At 52.2% G+C, this 16,439-nt stretch overlaps 1 protein-coding gene across 2 annotated transcripts in view; it reads left to right on the forward strand.

Annotated features, from left to right (window-relative positions):
• Window positions 1-13,962, forward strand: part of Sufu (SUFU negative regulator of hedgehog signaling) — a 99,235-nt gene extending 85,273 nt beyond the window's left edge. For both annotated transcript variants that reach the window (XM_034512072.2, XM_034512080.2), the window contains exons 10-12: window positions 322-460; window positions 8,751-8,819; window positions 11,001-13,962. In XM_034512072.2, coding sequence (XP_034367963.1) covers window positions 322-460; window positions 8,751-8,819; window positions 11,001-11,090 — 298 coding nt within the window. In that variant the 3' untranslated portion in view covers window positions 11,091-13,962. The remainder of the gene's footprint in view (window positions 1-321; window positions 461-8,750; window positions 8,820-11,000) is intronic.
• The last annotated feature ends 2,477 nt before the right edge of the window (window positions 13,963-16,439 follow it).

A 16,439-nucleotide genomic window follows, 5' to 3' on the forward strand; every position in this document is an offset into this window, starting at 1 on the left:
GGGCATGATGCTGAGCACATGGTTAACTTCCCTCTCTGGCCACATTGTTCTCACCTTCCCAAGGTACTTTGAGCTCTGATATAGCATGTCCACTGGCTAGGAGTAAAGGAAGGATGCCCTTAGTGAACATGGCGGTAGGACCTTTCACTGTTGTGCTATAATGAACATGTTTGGTTAACCCCTGTTAGTGAGCAGGTGGCTATCAGGAGGGCACTGGCCAGGCACTCCATCTAAGGGAACCTTGCTCTGTAGTCCCAGCACCTTGGCTAGAGACTGTGTTCCAGGCCCAGATCCCCACTGTCTCCATGTTCCCATCCCCAGGGGCAGACTCCTGCATGGCCGGCACTTCACCTACAAGAGTATCACAGGTGACATGGCCATCACGTTTGTGTCCACGGGAGTGGAAGGCGCCTTTGCTACTGAGGAGCGTCCTTATGCTGCCCATGGACCCTGGTTACAAGTGAGAAGCAGCCTTTCTTCCTTCTTCCTTCCCTCCCACTCCTCCCTTGCTGCCTGCCCTCCCTCCCAGGACAGTTCCCCATGGCTCCCATGCTGAGCTGGAGGTTGTTAGTGTGGGTGCTGTTGTCCTCACAGCTGCAGGGCACTTCCTGGCCAGTGACAATGGGAACCCAGGCGCGAGAAGTAGAGAACTCCCCATACTCTGGGAAATAAGATCAAGAATGGAGGGTGGGATGTGGGTGCCCCTCTCCAGTGACTGTATGGAAATCTTACCAGAATGCATAGGACGTGAACTCCGTGAGTCGAGTGGGCAGGTCCCAGTGACCAGAGCTCCCACCGACAGTCAGTTGCTCCCTTTGCTCCTGATGGAAACCACTGAACAGAACCTGACGGCTTGCCAGAGGATTCTGTTCTTCCATTCTCCTGCTTGGAGCAAGGATCCCAGCTAATGTCAAGCACAGCCATTGGGGCTAAGGGCTCTTAGCCTCTTTCCAGTGGCTGCACTGCCCAGGTCTCTCGGGTCAGCCAGACTCTTTTTTTTTTTTTTTTTTTTTTTTTTTTTGGCTTTTGGCTTTTGGCTATGTTTTAGAGTAGAGGAAAAGTAATTTACCTACCTTTCTCAAAAATATCAGGAAAGGGAATCAGGGCTAGGTATGTTAATCCACAACTTTAATCCAGCACTTGGGAGGCGGGGGGGGGGGGGGGGGGGGTGTCTATGAATTTGAGGCCAGCCTGGTCTACATAAAAAGTTCTAGGCCAGCTAGGACTACAAAGTGAGAGTCTGTCTGAGAGAGAGAGAGAGAGAGAAGAGAGAGAGGAATCGGGACTGGGAAAGAGAAGCTGACCTTCATCCACAAGGTAGCGGAGCTCTGCCTGTGCCTGTGGTGTGTAAGAGAAAGCAGGAGGGAATTATAATAAAAGGCAAAGAATCACACTGGCTTTGTGTGTAGCCCAGTCTGGGGTCTGCACTATTCATAATATGGGTATGATTTTGTCTGCGCATGTCTGCTTGCAGCTGAGCCTTCCTCCCTCAGAGCAACCTCCTCACTGCCCCCGCCCAAGTCCTAACCCTTAATTAAAACAAACAACAAACAAAGGATAGCAGCCACTCTTCTCGGACTCAGCCCAGAGGTGGAAGTGGAAGCTAGTGCTTTAGGGATATTGTGTTCCATAAATTATCTTGCCTTTTTCCACTGTTGTTATTACATTGTTTCATAACAAAATTACTTTGAACCATAAAGTTATAAATACATTTTAAAAGTCCCACTTGGTAACGTTAGATTTCGTCTGTGTGGTGTTGGTAGTTACTCTAGCAAAGCTCTGAAGTGTAACATTTGAAATGAGCCCAGCACACTGGAAAAGGCCACCCACACCCCACTCCCACCCTAGCCCCGTCCTAGGCTGCCATTCTGCTCTGTCAACAACTGGAGGACATTGTCAGAACGAGTATGGAGGTAGGAGATGGGGACCCCACAGGACACCCCGCCACAGAGAGTCCACAAGATCATTATTCCAGAGGTGCTATACCAGCAAGTCTTAGCAAAGTGCCGTCGTGGTTCATTTGTGTGTACATCAGCAGTGCAAGCACATTTTGAGGAGGGTTAGGGACTGGGGTCTTCCAGGATTAAAGAAGCCTCTGCGCTTTTGTTCTGCCATCCTTCTAAGAACTTATGGCCTGAGGGCTGCGATGTTCTGCCACTCTTGGCACTACCGACCCGCCCCTCCCTCTCCCCACCCCACCATAGACAGCCCCTCAGTGAGTTTGGGCCTTAGACACTCCCAGCACTTGGGTCCCCCTCCCGTGGGCTGTTGCCTGGGGAACCAGGGAGCGGTGGGAACGAGTTGCTGGCCTCGGCATGTTTCAATCAAGTTGCTGTGCTAGGAGCTGCTTAATCAAAGGCCTGTTATGGGCTCATTAGTGTGGTCCACCACGGGCCGCCCCTCAGGAGAGCCCTGGGAAGGCTGGCTTAGGTCCCGCCCTCCAGGCATGCACCCTTGATCACCAAGGGGTTTCTCAGGCTCTTTGCAAGGAGCCCTGGGAAACTCTCTGTCTGACCTGCCCCAGTCAGCCCGGTTCTCAGCAGTGAAGCCAACACCCACATCAGCCTTCCTCCCCTCCTGAGAACATCAGCATTTTCTGCTTCCAACCGCTAGCCTGACTTTTCCTTCAGGGTCTTGCCTCTGTGGTCACAGGCAGCTCCCGGGCTTGTGGGAACTAGGCTTGCAATGACTTATGGGCCTCTAGGTTGCTTCTGTCTTTTTTTTTTTTTTTTTTCCCCAGAGCTGAGGACCGAACCCAGGGCCTTGCTCTTGCTAGGCAAGTGCTCTACCACTAAGCTAAATCCCCAACCTCTAGGTTGCTTCTGAAGGCCCAGCTGACTCCCAGGGAATCTATCGAACTTCTGGAAATCTGGGGTTCCACTCAAAGTCACAGATCAAGCCCCACTATGCCAAGAAGGGACCCAACCTGTTTGGAGGGAGAACTCAAGACCCAGAGCCCCATGCCTGCTCTTTACAGGCTTCTTTCTGCCACTCCCGGGCTCTGCAGTGTCTCCGTGCGCCTCCATGCCCAGGCCTATTGAAGGCAGAAGAGCAGGAGGCAGCTGAGTGCCTCAGGTATGGGCTGAGAGAGACCCAGGCCTCCATCCTCTGGCTGCTTGCACTGCCTGTAAGTCACAGCTGCAGTGGGAGGCCCCTCCATCCTCTGGCTGCTTGCACTGCCTGTAAGTCACAGCTGCAGTGGGAGGCCGAGAGACTGCCTTGCATCAGCCTTCAACAGCCTTCAGAGAGCTCATTCCCAGCTTGGCACCTTGTTCTGGCTGCCAGCCCGGGAAAAGGCAAGGCAAAGGCATCTATCCTCCCAGTGCTGGGAAAGGGGGACTGAAAGAAAAGGGGGAAGGTAGAGGAGACAGAGCCCTTTTTCAGAGCTGGTGGGATGGCCTCAGACAGGCTTCCATACACACTTCATCCTTGACTGTCCCATGGTCCTCTGTTTTCTACCACCTCAGGGGGACCCGGGCCTGGGGACCTCAGGACCCAAGGTACTAAAGAAGAGGGCAGGTGTAAACTCACACACTGGGGTATGCTACAGAGGCAGGAAGCACCTCAAGCCCATACTCTTCCCAGAGTAGAGACATGACTTCATCCATCCTGCTTTGTGTCACCCTTAAGATTATAGAGTCTGCAAACCAAGTTCAGAGCTTCGTGAGAAGGTCTCCAGACCCTGGGACAGGCCAATGTCCTTTCCTACCCCTGGCACCTCTTCACTGGGGGCTGTGGCCTGCTTCTCCCTTGGCCTGTTGACACTGAGTTGTCAGTCTTCTGAACAGAGCCCCGCCCAGAGCTGAGTCAGTTCCGATATCAGTTCTTAGCCAGAGCAATCTGAGGGAGAGACGCTTCAGTCCCAGAGGTCACAGGGAGGTCATATGACCAAATTTGAGATTATTTTTTTAGGCCTTGCAATGCTTTCTCAGCTGTGTGGTGTCTGATAGCTCACCCAGGTGGCGCCCTTAGTCTCAGCCACTCCCAAGCAGCCCAATGGGAGGTCCTGGCTTGGGAGAAGACACCTCACAGCTGTTCCCAGTGGGAAACCTCTGCTGAACTCTATCTCAGCCTGGGAACAACTCCCCAGATTCCTTCAGCCAAGGCCCTGTGTTCTTCTGTGCCATGCACACCTTTGGATGCTGTGTAGAAGCCAACCTGGGAGTCCCCAGCCTGGCCCCTGGCACTCCCTTTCTGGCCTATCATTTCTCCTTCTGGAGGGCCTGGTCGATATACCTGGTCTCCTTTAGAGATCTTGCCTTGGACTGTCTCAAGACCTCATTGTTCAGTCCAGTGCCTATTAAGTTTTAGAGCAAACTGTAATTCCCTGCTGTGTCCACAGAGCAGAAGTCTGAGCCTGCTTCTGGCCACCAAAGCCAACTTCTCCCCACCCACCCCAGCAGGAAATGAGTGAGTCCCCCACTGCTCACAAGCACAGGCCTCTGCCCCTCCCAGCATGGGAGTGTCTGCAGGCTGTTTTCTGGCCTTGTGTGCCTGAGTGTGGGGAAGGGGAACAGCTGACAGGAGCCCTTGCTAGTCTCTACCTCGCTGCCATCGTGGGTGCCAGAGTTGCTCGTTGGCAGGCCTTGCCTCTATAAAGAGCACATTTCCTTCCTGGAGAAGAGGAAAGGGAGGGAAAGAAAGCCAAGCTTGCTGGGAAGCAGAACAATGTGTCAACACAAGGAGCAAACAAGGCCCAAGACAAAGTGTGGATTGTCATCATACGGAGGGAAGGAATGGCACTGTCAGCCACTTAGAAATCCATTGACCGCAGACCTTGGAATGAGTGTCAGGTTTGTAGCAGTCCAGCCTCTGCCTGCGGGGCAGCCGGGCCTGCCCAGGGCAGGCGCCGACAGAAGATCACCTTTCAGGTTCCTTTCTGGAACTTGCTGGAACCTGGAGAACTGAGAGGTTGTTGACAATCCTTTCTCACCACCAATGAGCCAGGTTGTCTGACTGCACCGCACAGTCCTGTGCTCCGAGCCCACTGGAGTGAGCTCTGCGCCTCGGCTCCAAACCCTCTCTCTAGCTGACTGTGCCCTCACAATCAAACAGTGGCAGAGCTGCAAGCCAGCAGCTGCTGGTGTAGACTATTCACAGTCCTTCTCTGGGCCTCTTCCTAGCACTTCTTCCCACTATGCTCTCTTGGGGTGCCTTGTGAAAGCACATTGCCTTGGATAGACTGTTGTAGAGAGTGTGTTGCCCAGCATCTGTGTTCTCCAGAGCCCTCCAGGGGAACATGTTATTCAGATTGGTCCAAAGGCCCTTTCTCTCCCCTTACAGGGTCTCCTCCCTCCAAGGGCTATTTGGTCATAACCTCAGTGCTTTGTTGCGGTTCTTTGTGCAAACAATATAGAATGCAGTGATCCTTATCATGGCTTGTCATTATTTCCGCCCATCTTTCTAGACTAGAGGAACTGTTAAAATGTATGGACTCAGAATGAGGTGTGCTCATGTAGGCCTTTAATCCCAGTGTTTGGGAGGCAGAAGTAGGAGGATCTCTGTGAGTTTGAGACCAGCCTGGCTTACAGAAGTTCTAGGACAGCCAGGACTAAAGAGAGAGAAAGACTCTTTCTCAAAACACAATATGGGCCCTAGCCATCAAGACGCCTTGAGGATACATAGCAAGCCTTCCTTTCCAGTTAGCCAGCATGCTCTTATGTTTGTTTATTGTTAGCAGCTGTATGTTTGTGAGACTCGGGTTCCTGCACTGTTGAGATGAGAAGATACACTGCTGACTGGGTTGAGGGTGCTGTTCTTCCAGGTCATTGTAAACACTACCATTACCTCCCCCATCAGAAAGAGGTGAGCCCTGAGTATACACACCTTTAGAGTTGGCACACCTTCCCCAAACAGGAAAAGAGCATGCTCTGTCACCACCAGGTAGGCACTGTTCTGAAGTCAGGAAGACTGCCTTTTCCTTCTCCGCACCCAGTCATCCGTGCATTGAAAACTAGAGTCACCTTCCTTGCAAGCCCATAGCAGGACTCAAGGAAGAGAGGTGGGTTAGCACTTAGCTCAGGCATACAAGGCAGGTACCTACTGTGTTCCTATTATTGTGACAGGCTGGTTTCTCTAAGGGGACAGTGCACTTCAGGAGCTCCAAGCCCTAAATCTGCACAAGCTTTTCCCACAGTGGCATCACAACGGGAGTCTGTTCCCAGCGAGGGCTCTCAGGAGCTGCTCCATCATAACTGTCTATCTCCAGTATCCTGTTGATAAGATCTGTTAACATTCTCAGCTCCAGCTCTGAAATATACAAAGAACAGGGCCTGTTTGTTCAGTCCAAGCTTCTAAGGTTTAACTCCCAAAGGAAATTAAATCAGGTGCCTGGAGCTATGACAGTCTGTCGTGTTTCTGTGCAGAGGATGTCACCCTTAATATTATGTGGATCTCATGTATAATTTTCTCCTTTAATTCTTTTAAAACAATGTGGTTTCCAGCAGAAACCAGCAAATCTCAAAAAGTGAAAATGAAGGCACAGAGAAGATTTGTCCCTGGCTGGGGTCTTGTCACCCCTCCCCCAACAAAGTACAAAATGAAGTCCACACTTGGTGGCAGCTCTGCTGAAAGCCTCCATAACTCACAGGTCCAGACCTTTGACAGAGGGACTGGCTTAGGACTGGACTGTTGGTGGCCTTACCTTTCTTGTTGAAAAACACCCTTGGGAGTCTCCTTGGGTGGCCACTGTGCTTGGAACCCTCCCCCTCCCCCTCCTAACTCAGCCACAGACAGTTCCAGGCCTATTTACCATTCCGGCAGAGAGCTCCTCCTTCCAGACTATTTGAGGGTTAGAAATGAATGCAGACTGGAGTCGCTGTAACATAACTGGGTCTGAGGTATGCCTGTGTCAGTGCTAGCATTTTCAGAGACGGCAACAAGCCCCGGAAATGCCAAAAATATGAATGTGACTTTATGTCACTCAAGCGGACTGCTGACAACCAGTGGAGAAACTCTGCTTGGGGGAGGGGACCCATGGGATAAGAGGAGGGCTCAGGCTCCAGGAAGGAAGGCCAGGTGTGACTGGATGTGGCCAAGGACCAGAAAGTACCAGATAGACCGGAAAGAGCCAGCCAACCCCCTCTGGGGATCTTGGAGGAGGAAAAGAAATGAGTGCCTTGGGTGGGCATTCTCCTGCACACTGTTGGCGTTCTCTCTCTCTCTCTCTCTCTCTCTCTCTCTCTCTCTCTCTCTCTTTCTCTCTCTCTCTCTCTCTTACTCTCTTTCCCTCCTCCCTCCCTTTCCTTTATTCCTGGTCAGTGCTGTTTGCTCCTGTTTGGAGAAGGCAGGTCCCGTTCCTCTAGGGAGCTGCAAGCCGCTAGCTGGGTGGAACCAGGCTTGCTGTCCTAGGAGGAGACAATAGGAGTGAGGCAGTGTCCTCACCTCAGTGTCTAAGGCATCAAGTTTCAGGCCAAGACAGGGCAGGTACCATAACCTCTCTGTGCCTCAGTTTCTCCATCTGGAAGGAGACTGAAAGAGATAAGGTGTGAGCAGTCAGCATGGCGTCTGCTATTGGCTTCCGTGCATCTCTCCACCTTCCAGATCCCTTTGCCCCCTTTGCTGTTTACTTCCTTCCTTCCTTCCTCACTTTAATTCATGGAAACTTCTGCCCTCACAGTGGATCAACTCCCAAGGGAAATTTAATGGGTATTTTCTCAAATTTTTGATTCGCCACCTTCTGAAAGGGAGGGTTTCCCTGAGAGGAACCCTTCACTTTCTTTTGTACCCTCTATGTATGGCACAGGGTCTGCCAGAGAAGTGGAGAGGCCCTTGGACAAGGGCAGGGAGGGTGGAGGAACAAAGGCAAGAAGAGCATGGGGGAGCATAAGAAAGCTTGCTTAGGGCGTGAGGATGACAGTTACTCCAGCTAAGTGGCGGGGCTCATTGGCTTGGACACCAGAGCTTGTGGGTAACAAGCATCAGAATAGAGCAGCAGAGTGGGAATGTAGACACCCAGAGAAGAGGTATCCCAGAAGTCTCGAAGTGCATAGCTGCAGACTGAGGTCTGCTGGGACAGCCCTGACAGATAATGCTGTGGTTGCAGTGGGAAGCAGAGAGTCCACCCACCTCTGTGAAAAGCCAGGCAGGTTCTCAGTCTACAAGGTTCAGGCGTTTTGATTGGTTTTTGTTTGTTTGTTTGTTTGTTTTTGTTTTTTTTGTTTTGTTTTTTGTCCAGTTGTTACCTGCTTCCCTGCCCCAGTGGTAGAGAGGGGATCCAGGACTTGTACTCCACCACTGGGGTGCATCTAAATCCCAGACAGGGTTTGTACTACGCTAAAGTCAGGTGGATTCCTTTTGCCCTACGTGGTTGGGAGAAGGGTTGGGAACATAAGAACTTGATCAGACAAAGAGAGACCTGGGCAAGAGCTCTCCCGTGCCTTCAGCCTTCCTGTCCTTCTCTGTTGCCCTGCAACACACAGGAGGCCAAGCAGCCCAAAGAAGTGGGTTTCCACCCACCTTGCAGCTCCCTTCTGAGGCCAGCACTGCCCACCTTCCAGATGCCATCCCTTTCTCCACTGCCTCCGCCCCACCTCTCTGCCCTTCTCTAGCCGGTATTCCAAGCAGGTGGTGGGAGGCGCTGAGAGTACAGTCTTTTCTGAAAGCCTCAAGTACTTCCCTCTGTCCCAGAACTAACCAGTGGGTCATCCCTCCTCCACAGCTAAAAGAAACACCCCTAGCTTTGCAGTTGGCAAAAAAGACTGTTTTTTTTTTTTTTTTAATAAAAACCTGCCTTTTGCTTTCTTTCCCAGATTCTGTTGACAGAAGAGTTTGTAGAGAAAATGCTGGAGGACTTAGAAGATCTAACGTCTCCAGAGGAAGTGAGCCTATTTTATTTCTCACTGATAGCGGGCTCCTGGGTGTAAGAACATGGATCTACATGAGTGTGTGTGTGTGTGTGTGTGTGTGTGTGTGTGTGTGTGTGTGTGTGTGTTTTCACCCATCTGAGTACAGGGATAATCTGGAGAGGAACCCCTGAGAATGTTAAATGACTTTTTGTATTTCATGAACCTACCCTGACCCCGCCCTTGTGAGGACACCCAGCACACTCAATCACCAACTCTTGAGAACCTCATTGAAGAAGTAGCCAGAAGTAGCTAGAGTTCTCCCCAGCCCCTGCTGTTCCCTGGCAGGTTCTGAACAGAAAGCCCATGTCTGCTGCCAGAGAACATTCCACTGGGGAGTTCTAGTGGGCAGGAGGGGACTCCTGCTCTTGCCTTGGGCCACCCAAGAGCCACACTCCCTTCCTTCTCCAGCTAAAGCTTGCCTCTCAGCCTCTTCCTGGCTAACTCAGCCTGAGGAGCTGGCAGGCCAGGTGGGGTTATTTCTCCCCTTGGCGGCTTCTCTGGAATACAGGAATGGAGTCCATAATCTCTTTTGTTTTTCTTCCTTGTTCCTGCTCTCCTCATTTGCAGGACTTACCTCATCTTGGAAAGTCCCTTCTCCTCCTGCTGCCTCCTATAACCGGCACCCAGGCAGCAGGCCCGCAGGAGGCAGCAGGCCCGCAGGACTTCCTGGCCCAGTGATCCTTGGGGTAGTGGGATAAATAGCCAGCTTCCCAGGCCCTCCCTCCCATGCCTGTGGCAGAGACTGCCCCTTCCCTTCCATCGCCCTAAAGTGCCTGAGGCAAAGTACACCCCCCCATAGATGGAAATTCCTCAGAGCTGGTCACCCCAGCAGCCATGCCTTCCCTGCCCTGCCCCAGGGATCCAGCCTGGTCAATTTATTCATTTGCCTAGTCCAAGGTTATCAGAGACCCTCCGTGTGCCAGCCAGTCACCCTACAAGTTACTGCCTCAAAGGCCTAGCTCCCTGATTCAGTCAGTCCAAAGCCAGCTGCCCAGAAGTGCTTCCGGAGAGGTCTTGTCACACTGCAATGGCGTTATGCCAAGCTGCTGCTTTGAGCTTGGGTGTTGAGTGGGCGGGAGGAGGACAGTCCAGGCAGGAGAGACAGGAGCCAAGGGGAGTTTAGGAAAGTAGGTCACGAGAAAAATGACTTCTTCTGCCTCTTCCTGTCCTGAGGCCATCCCCACACCCTGCCCTAGTCTCCACTTTGTCCTAGGTCTACAGTCCCCCAAGAGAAAAGGCAGAGGGTGCTGGCCAGGAAGTGTGAGTTGGTCCACCTCCAGCCCAGCCTCAGGCCGGAACATGATTCCCTCCTCCTGTGCCTGGCTCTGACTTACAGCCTAGCCCAGAGACAATGGGAGTTAGAGCCCCTGCACCAACCCAAGTCAGGGAGAATCTACTGAGCACCAGCTATGTGCTGGGTTCCATACTAGGTTCTAGAACCCAGAAGGAACAAGGAGTCAGCTTCTCCTCCTCTCCCAAGCAAAACCCCAGGTGAGGAAGAGAAACAAAATTACAAGACAGCCATTGATTTCTAGTTTGGAAGACCTTGGCTCTCATCTGGAGTAACTCTGAACAAAGAAGCAGGGTGACGGGCAGTTGGTAGTGAGGAAGTTTCCTTCTGAGGATGCACACAGACTACCTTCATCCTCTCCCAGCAGGGTCTGATTTGGGGGCTGAACAGTTTCTTCCTTGTGGACCCTTTGATGAAGCTATGGAAGACAGATTCTAGACTCAGAAATTCTGAATCCATGGCAATGACAGACCTTTCCTGTAATATCTACTCCCTGCTGGTCCCCTATCCTCCAACCCCATGGCCCCAGGGAACAGATTCCTTACATGATTTTGGCCCGAGCCAGAACCAAGGAAAAGAGCAGGAGAAAGTCTATGCAAAGAGCCAAAGCATGCCTGTGCAGCCTGCTGAGTGTGCAGCCTGCTGAGTGTGCAGCCTGCTGAGGGACTGGCAGAGCGAGAGGAAAGAGCCCCTGGACCAGCCGCACGCCTGAGCACGTGCGTGCACCGAGACTAGCCTTTGAGAGGTCTCCAGTAGCCTGTCTTGTTCCCAGCAGCCTAGGGACAGGGTGTGGGCCAGCGTGCTGCCTCTCTCTGGACACTCTCTTAGAAGGCAGCTAACCACTCTGCTTGCTCTCTTCACAGTTTAAACTTCCCAAAGAGTACAACTGGCCTGAGAAGAAGCTCAAAGTGTCCATCCTCCCCGACGTGGTGTTCGACAGTCCACTACACTAGCCTGGGCTAGGCCCTTGCAGGGGCCAAGAGGAGCCCAGCTGCTCCTAGTGACTTCCAGTATGACAGCTTGTAAAGGAGACACCCATGAATAAAAGGGCAAGTGTGGGGATGACTGCAAATGCCACGCCCATCACAGGCCCCACCCACCTCAGGCTCAGGGGCCTTACTCCTAGCAACCAAGCCCATGTGAGCAGGCCCCTGTCCTTCATGCCAGTGAGCGAGTGAGGGTGCACCTGCAAACCCTCTCCACCCACCCGCTGCTGCCACAGTTTTCACTGATGTGCTCGTGGGATAAGACATGCTTGCCATACGACCTGGTGTGCAGAACGCACTTGAGGATGCACTGCCTGGTCAACCCCAGCGAGCCTCAGGCTGCTCCACCCTGCGGAACAATTGTTTTTTCTTTCCTCAGTATGTTGTGGAAACCGGATGGTATTTTTATTGCTCAGCAAAGATGGTCCAGAAGCCATGTATATAGCGATTTTTGAACAGGACTTATTCCTAGATGAACTTTACTGTTCTCTTAGACAAGGGTCTGGGGGTTCTGCTCCCTCCCCCCCATCCCACACACCCTCTTCCTGAAAAGATGCTTGGTGCTGCCTGTCAGCTCTGGACCCTGGAGGAGGCTGGGGACAGCTGACATACTCCACGCAGCCCTGGGTACAGATTTGCTGTGGCCTGGAAGGAGTGGACTCTGGGGACTTTAGTGATTCAAGGACATGTTGGCCCTTGCTATGTCTTCCAGTCCTTTTTACCCAACCAGGCCTCCCAAGAAGAGAGAGGGTAAAGCCCACTGCCTCCCCATCCTTCTGCTCAGGGCCTCCAGCTCCTTGATTCCCTCATCCCTTGGAGTCCCCTTGGGCTGTCAATCAACCTCTCCACAGCTCTTCCTTTCATTTTGCTGACACTGCTCCCTGTGGCTCTTCGTCTTTCTCACATCCATTCTGTACCCCATCTTCTGTCCCTGTCTTTTCCTGCAGCCTGGCCCTCTTGTGGGTACCATGCTCTCACCTCCAGGACTGCAGATCTGCCTGCCTTCCAGGGACATTTGAGAGCTGTGTAAGAGAGACCTCCCACTTCTGACCTGGAAGTGGCTAGCGCCTTTTCTGCATTCTTGCCTGCCTCTAGGTCGGATAATGGTCTTTGTTCATTCTTTAAGTTCAAATGTCTCCAAAGGAGAGATATGTTGTCTGTCAGGGACCTTCCAAGAGCTCCCCTGCTCTGTCTGCCTCCACGCCCTACAATGGGTGCAGCCAGGGACCTTGAGAACCCTGGCTGGGGTCTCAAAGAAGCAGAAATTGGTCTTTGAAGGAATGGCTCAATCTGGCCTCATCTGCATGGCCTAGGTCTAAGCTTAACCAGCACTTGGAGGCAGAGCCATGAGGAGCATCAGAGAGTCTGGCTGCGGACCCCAACCAGCCAAAATAGAAGCCTGTCTGGAACAGATACCATACCGCCCTGGAACTTTTCCACAAGGACATTTCCAACCTTACCCTTAAAGCTCTTGTCTTCTGAAAGTTTATGGGCCAAGAGATGCTCTCAGCATTCCTTGCCATCACCAGTGTTGTAATAGTTTCCCCTCCCTAATTCTCTCCAGAGACCTGCCTCAGGGCCCCTCTGTGTCCATTTATCTGGCTGAGGGGGAGGGGATGCACACTGTGAACATCATATCACATAGTTCATGTTAGTGTGTTAGTATGTGAGACTCCTGGTCAACAACTTGCCCTCAATCTGCAAGGTCTTTGCAGACTGGTGGTTACCACCACTTGCTCGGGTGGCTCCGTTCTTGAGGAACAGGGAATGGCACGTAAGTTCCAGATGCTCACAGGCCTTGAGGTCTTTCCTGCCCGCCTCCCCACCCCCTAACCCCTAACCCCCTGCCCTGTTAGGAACCTCAGGAATGCCTAAACTCCTGCTAGGACCAGACCCCCATCATTCCTGTAGTATAATGGCTCTAGGAGAGTGGCTAATCTCAGCCTGGTCTGACCAGGCTTCCTTTCCCTTGGGCTCTGGTTTCTTCCAGAGAAATCTCAGAGAAAGAGGTTCACCATTAAGCTGCCGGCTGGAAAGAAGAGACCCTAACATCAGATTGAGCAAGACTGGCCTTACCGTGACACGTGATGGGTGTTCTGTAGAGGGACACTTCCTTTCCCTCCCTGCACCAGCTCTTTGGGGTTGTTAACCCGTCAAGGGGAGGGGTTCAGGAGTCTTCCTCCCTGACTACAGACTTCCTCAGCCTTTCCCCATCTTTCAACCTTCCAAGTCCACAGGACCAGAGATTCTGAAAGGAAGGGACTTTGACTTCCTGTAACTAAAGCTTCCTGGAGCCCCTGTGGGCTGCAGAGGGTAGCAGCACCTGCTGCCATGCTGGGGAAGCATGTTCCTCCTTCTCTAAGTGGGACACTCCAACAGGGCCTGTAGAAGCTTTGGGGAGTCTAAAAGGGCTAGGACATGTACACCCCAGACCCTGGATCTGGGAGCTGAGTTCTGAGATTGAGAGCAGGGAGAGAACCTGAAGCTTGGTGCCCCTATGGGGCAGATCAGAGAACTCCCTCAACTGTATTTTTTTAACCTGGTCTTCCCTCTCTGGCCTCCATGATCTTGGTGCCAAGCGAGGTGTCTGGGTCCCTGTTACAAGTCAGGAGCCCTGTTTGGAGACCCACTCCTTTTGTACAAAGATCTGAATGCTGCAGAGAACAGACTTTTGTACATTTTTATATCAGTTTTTAATGTCAGTGGCGACTCAGTTCCTGGGGCTACAGCTGGCTCAGGATTTTGTAAGAAATTTTGAGTGACTCACTTAGATTTCGTTCCTACGTGTCCCTCTTCCTCTGTGTAATCTAAGTGCATTAAACATATCTGCAAAAGCGTCTGGGCTGTGTGCTTCTTTCTGCCATGCTAGGGTGTGTGTGTTTTCCTGAGATGTGTATGACATGGGATGGAACTTGTGACCTTGCCACATGCTAAGCAAATGTTCTACCTCTGAGTTATATCCCTAACCCTTCATTTGCTTCTTTCTGGAAGCCTAAAGTAGAGAAGCAAGATCAGCACCCTTTCAGCCTCACAGAAGTGGAATGAGCCTGAGAAGTGATGCTGGAAGCCCTGGGGTGCTGAACACACGCATGCGTGTGCACACACAGGGATCTCACACATACACATAGAGCCCAGGGATAACACACACGGACACACACACAGCCCAGGAGTGACACACAGGGGGACACACACAGCCCAGGGGTGACACACAGGGGACACACACAGAGGGGGACACACACAGCCCAGGGGTGACACACACATACAGGCACACACAGGGGTCTCACACATACACATAGAGCCCAGGGATAACACACACAGGACACACAGCCCAGGAGTGACACACAGGGGACACACACAGCCCAGGGGTGACACACACAAGCATACACAGGGGTCTCATACACACACAGGGGACACACAGCCCAGGGGTGACACACACATACAGGCCTCCTTTACAGCCCTCTTTTTCCTTAAGGTCGGTCGGGTTTGGAGCTGGAACAGTCTCTGTTAATAGGTGGGTGGCACCTTCTCTGTTATTTTACCGCTTCATTCCTCCTTAGGTTTTGGCTGCTGCTGTTTGTTAGAGAAAGGGTCTCATCATGTAACCCAAGCTAGCCTCAAAATCCTTCCTGGCTCAGCCTCCCAAGAGCAGAATTACAAGTGTGGTGTGCAAACATGCCTCTGTTTACCCCTCTTCTGCCTAATCTGATCTTTGGTTCTAAAGGGGCCCAAAAGTGCCCCAAGCCTTTCTCACCTCCAGTTTTGCAAGCCCTGTTCTCCCTTGCAGCTAGCTATTTTCTACCAGGTATCTAAATTGAGCCTCTTCTTCGAGGGCCTGGGGCTGCATTAGGGTCTGGAAAATCTCAGAACTAGACAACACAGGCCAGCTCACCCTTCCAGAAACACCCAAGCTAGATAAAGAGGCAAAGAAGTAGACTATCTTTCCCTGGGCTGCCCAATGGCATCTGCCTTTTGAGGGCCCTCATAGTTTAGAGTCCCATGCTGGGGCGGGGAGGCAGCCTAGGTGTGGCAGGACTGGCATCCACACAGGATTCTTGGAACTCTTGAAACCACCTGGGGCCTCCACATTCTTTCCCTTCCTGCCAGGCCTAGTTTTCTGTCCCAGCAAGTGACAGGGCCTTTCTCCTGGTCTTCAGGATGGGCTGGTAGCACTCAGAACTACAGGCCCTGAGACATCACAAGGCAGAGCAACTGGGTTTCAGGTCCCATACGGAGGCTCCTCAGCCCCTTTCTTTTCGCATTTCCTATGATTCCTAGCTGTCTGGAGGACTTCCCAAGAAACAAGTTGGTGTCTGCCTTCTTCCCCCATAACATCTTTCTGAACTCTGAGAATGGCTGGCCTCTGAACAATGGAGTAGGTCCTGCCTAGACCCTTGGTCCCCAGGACAAGAGAACAGGAGGGGGAGTCTAAAAGCTAGATTGACAGGTGCAGGATAGCCCAGGCTATGCCTTTCACCCCTTAACTCACCCTTCTCACCTAACCTACTGGAAAAACACAGGAATCAGTGAAAATCTTGCCCCAAAGAGCACAGAAAGGGAGGTCCTGAACCTGTGTCTCTAGGAGACAGTACCAAGCCAGAGTTATCTAGAAAGATGAGAGCTTTCTAGAGACTGGGTCTCTAGAGCAGAAACCCCATTCTTAATGACTTCAGGAGAGAGAGCTGCCATGTGGTCTTTAATGTCTCCTCTAGGAAAACCTTGGTGTTACTGTGAGCATCTATTCTGGCTCTTCTGGGTCCTTGTGGGGAGGGGGGCTCTGCTCCAGCACAGGGGAGGGGGCAGAGATGTAGTGGGGAGAGCCCAAGAGATTTGCCAAACTGGCCCAACCACAAGGGAATGCAAGCTGGAAGTCACTGCACAGCCTGCCAGGCTTTGAGGCAGCTGCAGGCACTGAGAGGGAGGAGGGAGTGGGAGGATGGGATAGGGCGGGGTGTGATTTGCCCAGCAGACTGAAGCGATGAGATCCCAGCAAGCATGCAGTGGCAGGTCAGGATGTGGTCTGAGAGGGGCAGCCCTTTTTGGGGTGCGGGGAGTGGTGGGGGCACAGTGAACCTGAGCCAGTCCTCTGCTGACTCAGGAAATCTAGAAGAGGCTAGTGAGATGTTTCTGCTCAGTAAAGGCACTTGCTGTCAAGCCTGATGACCTGAGTTTGATCCCCAAACCTCCATGGAAGGAGAACCAACACCCCCAAGTAACCCTCTAATTACCACATGGGCACCGTGTTATGTGTGCGCACATACACATAAATAGGATTATTTTTACAGAGGGGCTGTGTTGAGACAGGGTTTTCTCCAGATA

This window comes from Arvicanthis niloticus, chromosome 1 (assembly GCF_011762505.2).
Source record: "Arvicanthis niloticus isolate mArvNil1 chromosome 1, mArvNil1.pat.X, whole genome shotgun sequence".
Classification (NCBI taxonomy): domain Eukaryota; kingdom Metazoa; phylum Chordata; class Mammalia; order Rodentia; family Muridae; genus Arvicanthis; species Arvicanthis niloticus.